The following is a 12,016-nucleotide window of genomic DNA, read 5'->3' as shown; positions in this document are numbered from 1 at the left end:
CACCATCAGGATGAGCAGGCAAGTGCAGAAACTCCATTGAAAAAAACGGGGGTAAAATAAACTCATATCTTAAAGACATGGTGAGGGAAAAGGGCAGTGAAGATCACTGATTTTTAAAGAAATCAGACCTTAAACGTGGCAATTTTATAATGGAATGACAGTTCACCGGAAATGCTGAGGCTGGCTGGCTGAAATTAAACGTCTGTGTGCATATAGCCCATTGAAAAAAATTCATTTTAGATTAATAAAACATTCTTTACACTATGAAAACAAAACCGTTCTTTGAAAAACCTTTCACTAAAATGTCAAATATTCACAGCATCACTGTGAAAATCCCTGTTTGGTTCTTCCTGACATCATTATTCGGAAGTGTTCAGCCAAAAATGTACATTTGCAGTGGATTTACCTATTCAAGATGCCAGTACAACATAAAAGGAGATGATTTTAGCTCAAATCATCTTTGCTGATTCATAAAATACAGTTGAAGTCAGAATTATTAGCCCCCCTTTGAATTTTTCTTTTTAAAATATTTCCTAAATTATGTTTAACAGAGCAAGACCATTTTTACAGTATGTCTGATAATATTTTTTCTTCTGGAGAAAGTCTTATTTGTTTTATTTTGGCTAGAATTAAAGCAGGAATTAATTTTTTAAACACCATTTTAGTACAAGATTATTAACCCCTTAAAGCTATTTTCTTTTGATAGTCTACAGAAAAAAAAACATTGTTATGCAATAACTTGCCTAATTACCCTAACCTGTCTATTTAACCTAATTAACCTAGTTAAGCCTTTAAATGACACTTTAAGCTGTACAGAAGTGCTTGATAAATGTCCAGTAAAAATATTATTTACGGTCATCATTGCAAAAATAAAATAAATCAGTTATTAGAGATGAGTTATTAAAACTATTATGTTTAGAAATGTGTTGAAAAAATTCTACATCAAACAGAAATTAGGGGAAAAAATAAATAAACAGGAGGGCTAATAATTCAGGGGGGCTAATAATTCTGACTTCAACTGTACAAGTGAGTCAAGAGTATTCAGCTGAGTCAAAACGAATGAATACCAGTGGCTCCTGGTGAAACTTTGAGGTCTTCATCTTATGAATCACCAATGATCTTGAAAAAAGTCACCTACATCTTGGATGGCCAGAGTAAATTAAAAGCAAGTTATTGTGTTTTTTTTGGCTAAAGTATCTCTTTAACAATGAGATAGAAAACCTAATGAAATGTTAAATGTTTCCAAAAAAACAAAAACAAAATAGGTTTACTCATGGGTTTTATTATTGAGAAGTTAACAGTGGCTCGTTGCTCACGAATAACTGGATGACTCATACAGAGAAAAGGTAATCACTGGCAATGATGTAGACCGGCTGCAGGGCAAACCCCGTTGTAGTGGAATACCCTTGTTGAGGTCCGTACAGTCAGCGAACGAGTGCATAAATCAGCCTTGAAAGCACAGCCAATGAGATACGCCGTCTCAAAAGCGTTTGGTGGTGTAGTCCAATGGGAGTCGGCCTTACATGTCTAACCGCGCGCCTATTGGCGGAGAAAGACGAGGACGTTTTGCGAACGCTTTCCGTACAACCCCATCTCTTTTGCAGGTGGTGCATGTTCGGAAACAGCTTGCAATGTTCAGAACGAACTGAGACTGCCGTATGTAATCAGCGTAATTTATTTACCGTTTCGTGTTTTCTTTTTGACAGCATGTGCCAGCACATGCACGGCGTGGTCGCGGGGCGTGTTTTTATTCCACCCAGGCCACTTTCTTCTGGTTAATATACAGTGCTGCATTGAGTATTACGGGTGCCGTGTGTGTCTGCATTGAGAAAAAAGAGACAGCGAGAATAAATGTTCATGCACCGCAGAGCTTGAATGAAATCCGTCGTTAAACAGAGGCAACTTCCCGCACGTTTATTGAGAAATCCGCAGGATCTCTCCGTTTTCTCCTCCAAGCATCGGCATCGGGGTTTGAAGTGGTCATGCCTTTTGTTTTAATTTGGGAGACGAGACTGCGGAGCCATTTGCACGATGATGATGATTCACGACTGGACGGAGTTTAAAAAATGAGGAAGCATTTTTTTCTAAAGATACTAAAAAGATAGAGGAGAGGCCTCGTCGTTCCGCAGGCCGTGATCTGTGCATGGGAAAAGGGAGAAGAAAGGAAGAAAACCCGAGCCTGATGAATAAAAATCGAGTGAAATGGAGCACGAGACACGCGCGTGGGGAAATATGGACCATATCGATAATGACGGCGGTGTGCGCGAGAACCAGATCGATCCAAACAAAATGAAGCACTTCGCCTCTTGAGCATTTAAACTGATATTTTTTTTATTTGCAATTTACAGGAGAGGGGATTCCCGTGCTTTTTGAGAGTTGCAAACGGCGCTCAAGTTCCTTGCAAGTTCTCCTCTCCACCTTCTTTTGATTCCTATGGTTATTTTACTACTTTTCCTTCAGCGGCTTTGAATTATTTTCGATCCGGATCCATAGCGTTGATAATATTCAATGGAATTATGTTATCAGTTACCGGTTTTGCCTCTAGACAGGCCGGTTCCCAAACATGTTCTCAGCCGAAGGGGAGCCATTAGTTTCAGCTCCAGTTCCTCTTTATTTGGAGCCCCCGACCCGAGGCAGCTGTCACAGGTAAAGAACTAAATATTTGGGCTGTGTGTCAAAACCTAGCGAACTGACTACCTAGAGAATCGTGTTCTGAATCTCTTTGGAGCTTCTAAAGCATGCCATGTTAACTCGACACTTAATGTTTGCTATGTTTGATCATTTTTGAGCGTTTAAGTTCAATTTGGAGGGTGCTTAGATGTTTCGGGTATGTAATAGGAACTTAGTTCATGTTCTGAGTTCAATTAATCAACTCTTTCATTCGAATCCTATTCGAATGTTCGGAACATGCAAATGATGCTCTTATATTCTATGAAGTAGGTTCTTGTTCCAAATTCGGTTTATATGTTTGGAAAAATGAAGTGTATTTCATGTTGTTTAGGCTTTGTGTGTCTAATGACTTTTTAATGGATGGTTATATATTTTATTAATTTTCATAACATTTCTGCAAACCACTTATCGGTGACCACATTTCATAGGGGCCTAATTACAACATAATTCGGATGTGAACGAAATACAAATCGGATTAATAAATTCAAAGCTTAGTTGATTCAGAACCAACTTATGAGTCTAAACTTCTACCACATAATAGTCTGTTTTGTTCGGAAAACATCGTGTAGTGGCAAAGTTGGTTTTATATTCGCACATTCGTTTAGTGACAGCTTGTGACATGCTCCCTTTATTGTTTTCCATGGTACTTCAAATATTTGGTCTGAAATCACATGCAAGTATGACTTCAAAACAACATTAGCACTATTGATTTGACTGTGAACAATGTTGTACTTTGGTAGCCATTGGCTGCTAATATAATTTTCCTATTTACAAGTCGTCTGATTGAATCAAGTCTGATTGTGTAAATATAAAACCAACTGTACCTCAATAAACATGGTTAATGCAACCAAACTTAAAGAAAATCATCCATATTCTCATTTCTCATCATTACTAGGTAAGCAGCTCGCAAGGTTTTGAGACGAGGCCCAACTTCTATCCATTCTCAATTATTCTTATGCTTGTTCAGGGTCTTGATTTATTTACTCAGAAGTCTCCAAGTGTCAGGGTTTGACAAGAGACAGCGTTATTTTCCCTAATTGTCTGTTGTCGCTGTCATACTGCGGTGTTGGCAACACAAAATATGTTTTGTTGTCCCTTTGGGCCACATGCTGACAATCTTTCAGGCTGAAAGTGTGTCACTCTCCCCCTCACACACACACACCATGTTTTGAGTTTGTTGGGGATTCTCTTGGACAGCCCTCCTGCAACTTGTTACTCGGTGTCCATTGGGGAGATTTTAGGTGTTTGACTGCTACTCTAACAAACTGAATGATTCATCTGGTGCTTTTAACTCTGTAAAGCCTGAAATTGTACTCGGAAAAAAATAGAAACTAATGGACTTTTATTGAACTTTCAGACAAAATGCTTGCACATATATCTCGGGTTTTGTGTGGATATATCAGGGTTTATTGCCTATAAGCTAATATGTATAACCAGACCATGGTGTTCATACTTGAGGAAGAAAAAAAAGCAGAGACCTTAACTGAAGAGCATTTGTGAAGTGCAGTTATTTATATGGCCAAAGAGGATTGAACGTCTCCTCTAGTCACTGACAGAATTGAAGACTGCATTCTTAAATTACATATAAAAGCAAATATGTCTCACTAATTCAGCAATATTTAATTGATTAATTGCTGGAAGATGTTTGTATGTACATGCATATAAATGTAAGTACTGTCAGTGTCTTTCATACAACTAGAGAAAATGCAATTGTTAAAAGATGGATAAAATGATGTTTCATCATGATTTAGCATAACAGTAAAACAACACATTAAAATTGCACAATTCTGTAGATGTAAAATAAAAGTTAATTTGAGTAGGCTATTATTGTTATTTCTTAAACGTATGGTTAAACAACAACAATAATATTAGGTCTATTTGTAGGTCTACTGTTGGTTAAAATGCTAAATTTTGTATAGACTTGGAATGGTGGAATTGAACAGACTTTAAATTTGTCCTGGTTGTTAATTCGCAGTAAAGTGATGCAATTAGAATACAACTATCAATAATTGTAAAGTTAAATTATTGTGTTTGTGACACAGGCATGTCATTTGTCATTGACAACATTATTAGACCATTTTTTCACTTATAAAATGAGACATTTGTCATTATCAGATTCAACTCTTGCATTATATTCAACATTTTATAGGCTAAAGTAGTTTTACTGACACCGTTGAACATTTATTTTCATGCACAACACTGTGTTTGCTATGAAAGAAAACTATATCAAATGCTTGTCGTAATTATAACTCTAAAATACGATTTGGTCATTTAAATGATGTGGGTGCTTTTGGTTTCACTTTCACTGCCGAGTTTGATTCATGAAGAAAAAAAAACATATATGCTAATCATACATCTCACGCAGCTCTTAAACAATCTGCAACAAACTGAATGTTATTTACAACTTTATTACCTGTTATTTACAGCCTATGCAGGTTCTGTTCACTAAAGTAGACAGTATTGACATTAACAAACAGTGCATTGCGCATCCGCAAATACAGAAATTACATTTTTGGGTGAATTGTATCTTGTGACTCTTTCAACACCTTTTGGAGATGTCTGTTGCTGAGCAACGAATATAAAATGCGAAGATTTGTGCAACCGCCTTTACGCTTCTCTCCCGGTCTTGAAAATATAATTGGCTGAATCATAGAAATGCTGAAATAACATCATGTTTAGAGTTGAATCGAGATTGTAATCTTTTTGCGATTAATCGTGCGGCCCTAACTAAAATATGTATAAAATTGGTGTTCATACAATTATTTATTATAATTTCAATATTGAAAGAATTGATGAAAGGATAAAAAAGTAGTTTGAAGGACAGGAATAAGTAGTTTTGCACTGCACTTATATAAAATCATATTACGCCATCAGATAAATAATTTTGTGGTCATAGCTAACTACCGTCTTTTTTTTTTGCATGTAACCTGTTATTACTCTAAATAATATTGTAACGGCTGTCTTCTGTAAATCATTGTAAACCGGGAACATGTACCAAAAATACAACACTTCTATTGTTTTGATGCTTGAAAACCCCTATTCATCTTTGACCCACATACATTTATGGATGTTTTTTTTTTCAAAAAAGAAATGATGAATGGGTAATGAAGTGAACCTAAGTTGCTTCTTTGTTCTAAGTTACAGTGGGCAGAAATCATATTAGTTTGCAACAGGGTATTCGGCAATGTTTTGATAAGTTGAATAATTTAGAGGCCTTAGATTTTTGTATATCAAATGTGATACAGTAGGCGTCATATGATAAAAGAGCATGGCATCTCTTTCAACCATGTAAATAAAGCGAAGCTTTTTAAAATGAGTATAATGAATGAGTAATGAAGTTGCTTGCACATTGAGTAATGTTATTGTGCTTGATATCAAGTATAAAGGCTGTGCATGTATAAACGGTGCTTTTATTATCAACCGTAATCTTTCGTAGGCCTGTACTCAATCTTTAATAGGAGATAATGCATATCTTTAGGTCAAAGGATTGTCACTCACTGTACTTGATAAGTATGTGATAAATTTACTAGTCTTGCAGCAAGCTCACACAGACCGAGATAACATGCTTAGCTAGTGAAAGAAACCCTGCAGGGCTTGGAGGCCTAGAATTTAAGATGTAGTCAGTCAATAATAAGGGTCATGTCACCAAGCAACCGCTTGTATTGGGAGTTAGATTAGATAACCCTTCTGTCCAGTGTATTGCCTCAACTGCCCCTGGTTGTCGGAGTCTACCAGATGCTATCAGCTTCTCTAAAGTCAAACATATGCAAATAGAGCTTGCTACTGCTTTTCTAGTCAAACTAGTAAATGTTTGAATTGTCAAACTGGTCTCAGTGTATGTTTGTATGAGTGCGTGACATTTACAGCTGCAAAATGTACTTAATTTTTGTTCTGCTTTGGATATATTGAATCTTTAAAGTAAAAATGAAATCAAAACTAACCATATGATTTTGTTAGCTCACATTGCTAATTTTGTGGTGAACAATTCATCTGTGCAAGTTATTATTAAGAAATAAATATAGTTTGCCCTTGTAATCTAAAATTAAAATCCAAAATTGCACTTCCTGTTTGTTTTCAGTTAAATTCTCAGATTACATCTGTTTGAGGTTTTGGGTTTGATTAACATATTTAACCACGCCCCTCCAACTGTCAGTTTTCACAACAAACAGAAATGTGAGGAGGAAGTGTCTGTTAGGTTGTAATAACTCTTTTAAAACCCTCTTCCCGGTTATTCTGAATGGAATCAACTTTACTACATCCAATCAGTTTGCAGTAAAAAAAAAAAAAAAAAACAAGGCACGCCTACTGTTTTTATTTTTCAAGGAACTGCGTCACAATACGAAAAAAAAAAAAAACGGTCACAGCTTCTGGTTCATGCAGACTTAAATTTCTTAAAGGCCTTAAATTATGTACAGATCTTTTGGCATTAGTGTGGCATTAAAAAAAAATTAAATCGATATTTAGAGTCGATAATCATAAACCACCTACCTCTAAACCGATTATGTGCAAAGGAAAGAAATACGTGACGGACAAGTACTATCACAAAAATGCAAACATATCGAAAACGATACCAAAGTAGTAACACATTTTTAAGTGTTGTAATTGCAGTTTAATATTAATAAACAATGTTGTTTTGAGTTATATGCAGAGCAGAACTTTTGAACTTTTAATTGGTAAATATTACTGTTGTGAAAAGTATCGATTTCAAAATCAAGCACTTTTGAGCAGGTTCTTAAACACCTCTGATTGAGCGTTGTGTTCACATTCTCAACCAATATGACTGATTAGCTATGAAAGTCATCGCTTTAACACTCTTTGCCGCTGTTGGCCAAGTTCAAATACAAATTTAAGTACATGGACACAGGAGTGTTTGAAAGCTGCGCTTGTCTGTTGATCCATCTATAATCACCTAAATAAGCAGTTCGCTGATGGATCAGGTGATAGACGTGGCTTTCAACTTGTTCAGTGTCCATCACTATGTATTCGCACTTGGTGAACTGCAGTGAAGGAATGACTTTCAGAGCCGATCACAGTCAAATCTGTTTAGCACAATGGTCAATCAACAGTGCTCTAATGTTAACGGGAAATAGACGTTTTAAAAATTTCTCTATCGAAGGGTAGTGACATCAGTACTTTTCACCATCCTATTAAAATGTTATCCCAATACACTAATTTCTCATTTAAGCTAGCATCATCCAAAACACTGCTTGTCACAATGTAGACGTGATGATGACAACAAACGAGTGTTAGCTTTTACTGCTGTTGTAAATGTAGTGAATTTTCGAACAAGTGTGGGTTCGATGCATGAAGTTGCTGCTGTTAAGGAGAAAGAAAGATGTAGTGGCTGATATAAAGCTGGAATTTAGGTCTGTTCCTCCCAGCAGTACGGATTAACAGCATTTGAATAAATGGATTCCTTTTGTGATTTTTTTTTTTTTTTTTTTGCGTTTGTAGTAAAGTTGTGGCAAAAAAACATTTTTGAAATTGATGCTGAGACTTTCATTGCTAAGTGCATCGCTATTCTCTCTTGAATCGATTCTGAGCTTAGATTTTTAATTTTTTTTGATTGAGCTATATGCTTTTCAAACAGCTGAACTTTGCATCCAATTCCTTACAAATACCACTTGAACCCAAAATAATCATTAATAAAGTTCGGAAAAGTTTGAAAACTACTAAAGTGTTCATAGTAAGCTTTGTTTACAATAATCTCGCATCCCAAAATCCAAGTTTCATTTATTCAACTGATTACACAAGCAGTCTTCCTTATGAGTATTTGATTAAAAAACAGCATAGAGTGCCATCTGCTGTAAAAAAAAAATAAGCTCGGAATAACCATACATTTCGAAAATTGACTGACTATGGGCGCATCTCAATCAGCACCCTTGTTCAGAAGTCCCCAACTGTTTTAAGTGCTGTCCCAATCTCAAATTCTTCCAGTGCACTGAAATGCATCAATATGCACTGCGCACCCTTAACGAAAGTTTGGAATCATGAAATATGATTCACGTGACCCAAATGATCAAACAATGACAAAAGAGATGTTGTATTTATTGATTTGTAACAAGAACGAACATGGCTTGGTAGGTTAGGAAAAATCTAGTGTTTATAATTGTTAAATGGTTGAAATGTTGCGTGTAGAAGAAACAATAAAATTATTAAAACAAAATCAAATAAATCAATTAATTTAGTTCTGCTGTTTTTTATAAACTCCAGTTTTGATGATGTACAATGAGGACGTTCTCATGTCACACTCAGTGTGTCCCAATGTCTAGTGAACCAAACTCACTGTCCTAACCAGTGCCTGAATTTGTGCACGACCTACTGATGAACGACCTCGGGAGCTAGGGCACTGATTGAAATGCAGCATACGTTTAACCCTTGTGTACTGTTCAAATTGACTACCCTTTTATTATGTCGGTGGCTGTTTTTGCCCTATTGACTTCCATTGTAATGACATTTTTGATTGCAAAGCCATGACACCAAATAATCATGCATTCTTGATTTTTGGTGATTTTTATTTTATTTTTTTTCCTGTTGGGAAGAGGTAGATCTTCATTTATACTGTTGATCATCAGTTGGCAGCATTAACCATTTAGATAGGCCTAGACTTTTATATGGAGATCTATGGAGTAAAACGGAAAATTATAGTGTGCGTGCATAGTGTGTGTTTGTGCAGACACAAACACAGACACACTTCATATAACAATATAATTTTTTTTACCAAAAAAAATATACCAAAAATATAACAAAAAATGTTATATTTACTTCTTAACAACAGGGAAAACCAGCAACAATCAAAAATACATGAATATTTGGTGTCATGGAATCGCATTCAAAAAATGTCACTATAATGGAAGTCAATGTGGCAAAAACAGCCACGAACTTAGGGCTGGGCCGATAAAACGATATTATATCGAATCACGATAAAGTATGTCAATAACAATTATAAGCACTTGACTTTTTTTGCTGTATATTGATTTAAGAGACAGTCACACAGCAAAAATGTGCAACAATGAGAATCTCAAAGTGTGTTGATATTAGAGATGTACTGAATTGCCAAAGTCTGTTATGCCATTTAATAAACCATTGCTGGATTAAGATCGTCTAGGGGGTCGAATCGAGATCGCAATCTTTTTTTCGATTAATTGTGGAGCTCTAATTTCAGTATGCGGTAGGATTAATTTGTGAGCATTACACTACTATAGTACATTACAATGTCGAGGGAAATCACGTAATGCGTTAGACCCACATCATTTGTTAGAGCATGCTTTGCATAAAATTTATCCAAATTTTTATTATACTTTTGGAATTGTAACTATAAAGATAAACATTTAAGCGCATTCGGATTATATTTTCAGGTTTGCTGTTCATTCTAACAGGTGCTTTTCCAGTGGAATAATTGTTTCCCTTGGTTTTTAATACAATTTTGAGGTCTATTGGGAGTTTGACCCAGTATGCATTGAGACCTATTTGCTTCACTTAATGGTATTGGTTTGTGCAAAAAAGCATTTGTCCCTTATCTCTGTCTGTTATGCTGCATGCATGAAAGCCCAGCAGCTACAAGCGCCTTCTCTAAAAACACAATGCCTGACTAAGTGCCTCCCAGAGAGCTTGCTCTCAAACTGGCCTGGATTTTCACTGGAATTTCATCCGTGGGTGGAATGTGGGATAGACCCGGAGCGGCTCTTAGCCCTCGGTCTTGACAAGTCCAGGCCTTTGTGCTTCCTCCGTATGGATGAGAAGCATATTTGGGCTTTCAGTAGTGACGGATGAGCTGGACAGTACAGTCATTTAGAACAATGTTACCAAGAGAAGAAGAGATCAGGCAGGCCAAATCTCTGTGTGTAGCATATGTAGCATCGCTTTCAAGCAAGCTAAGGTAACTGCTTCGAATCGTGTAAATCCTAGTTGCAAATTATTAGTATCAAAACAAAATTATTATAATAACAATACATATTAATATTAATTGGAACCCATACATCATATACTTGTACAAATGTTATTTACAGGACTCTTAATAAGAAATATGATTCTAACAATTAAAATAGTCATTATTAATAATGTTGTTAATGGCATATTTGTGTATACAATTATGCAATTTACAACGAAGATATTAATATTTTGAACGTAACAACAATAATAGGATTATATGTTATGCAGATATTAATATAGAAATATTAAATATCCAGACCCCCTAGTTTTTCACAAAAGTTTTTTTTGTGTGTGAATTTTTTAATAAATATTTTTGCGAAAATGACTGATTTCATGGTGGTAATTCCCTGATATTTCCCAAAAAATCTTTACTATATTAGGTAGCTTATTGTGTTAAATGTGCAATCTTCATAAAACAAATTTAAAAAATAAAGCTTCTTTATTTTGGTGTTGTCAAGACAAATCATAAAACGGCAAGCGAAAGGAAGGTTGTATAACAATTTTTTTATTCACGATCTTACTTTCAGTTTCTCAGAAAATACGTAAGGGCTTCACCTGCCATAATACACCTAAAACTTTGATTGCCGTAAAATTCATCAATGGCAGGGAAGCGTTCTCTCTCCTTAACTGCAGGGAAGGAGTTAAAAAAATAATTTATTAATTTGACGCACATCATAATACCAGCCAAACTTACAAGGCAAAAATAATGTCCTCCAATTCAGTCACGTCCAGCAGCTGTCATCCATGAACCAATCTTTATCATTTTAAGCTGCTTGTTTTTCTGCCTGTTCCATTGCTCCACTGGTTATATGTTTGCTCCCTTTTTCTTTTGCAGTCTGAAGCGCGTCAAATGCAGGAAAATTCCAATTCTTGTCATGTTATTTACTCGATTTGCACTTGCCGCTTCAAATTACTTGCACTTGGCACTTCATCCGCATCTGCTTACTGCATAGACTGCAAAACAATTTCCTTCACTTTCAAGTAATGTTAGGATTGTGGGTGCGCAGGTGAGACGTCATTTTTTTTAAAGATGCTCAAATGTATCACGTGCGCTGGGTATGCAATGTCTAGAAGTCACGTAATATCATTGATTGCAAACTGAAATAAATATAATTTAATTATAGTTTAGAATCGGATGTTTTATGCGATTTAGTTGAGTTTTTTTACTATTTTATTTTGTTTAAATTAATAATTTAGCAGGATCGTAAAAAATGTTAGACTTTTTTTTGATTTTGCGTTGGATTCAGCAATTCACAAAAAAGAAATTGGGTGTTCTGATTATAAAAAATAATTGTTGTAAATGGTGTGTATTTGTATTTGTATAATATAATACATTAAACTTATTTTAATTGTATAAAAATAGCAAAACCATTAACAAAATTTTATCGTTTTAAATGTTGTCATTGCACACACA

The 12,016-nt window shown here is 35.4% G+C and overlaps 1 protein-coding gene across 21 annotated transcripts in view; it reads left to right on the top strand.

Moving 5' to 3' along the window:
* pde7a (phosphodiesterase 7A) overlaps positions 1–12,016 on the top strand; it is a 92,015-nt gene that overhangs the window by 30,365 nt on the left and 49,634 nt on the right. For 7 of the 21 annotated variants that reach the window (XM_005162671.6, XM_068217007.2, XM_005162670.6 and 4 more), the window contains exon 1: positions 1,612–2,646. The exons of 12 other annotated variants lie outside the window; for them this stretch is intronic. In XM_005162671.6, coding sequence (XP_005162728.2) covers positions 2,509–2,646 — 138 coding nt within the window. In that variant the 5' untranslated portion in view covers positions 1,612–2,508. 21 annotated transcript variants of the gene reach the window in all.

Source organism: Danio rerio, chromosome 24 (assembly GCF_049306965.1).
Source record: "Danio rerio strain Tuebingen ecotype United States chromosome 24, GRCz12tu, whole genome shotgun sequence".
In the NCBI taxonomy this organism is placed as follows: domain Eukaryota; kingdom Metazoa; phylum Chordata; class Actinopteri; order Cypriniformes; family Danionidae; genus Danio; species Danio rerio.
Note: the sequence above shows the minus strand (reverse complement) of the source record. Positions and strands in the feature narration are given on the sequence as shown.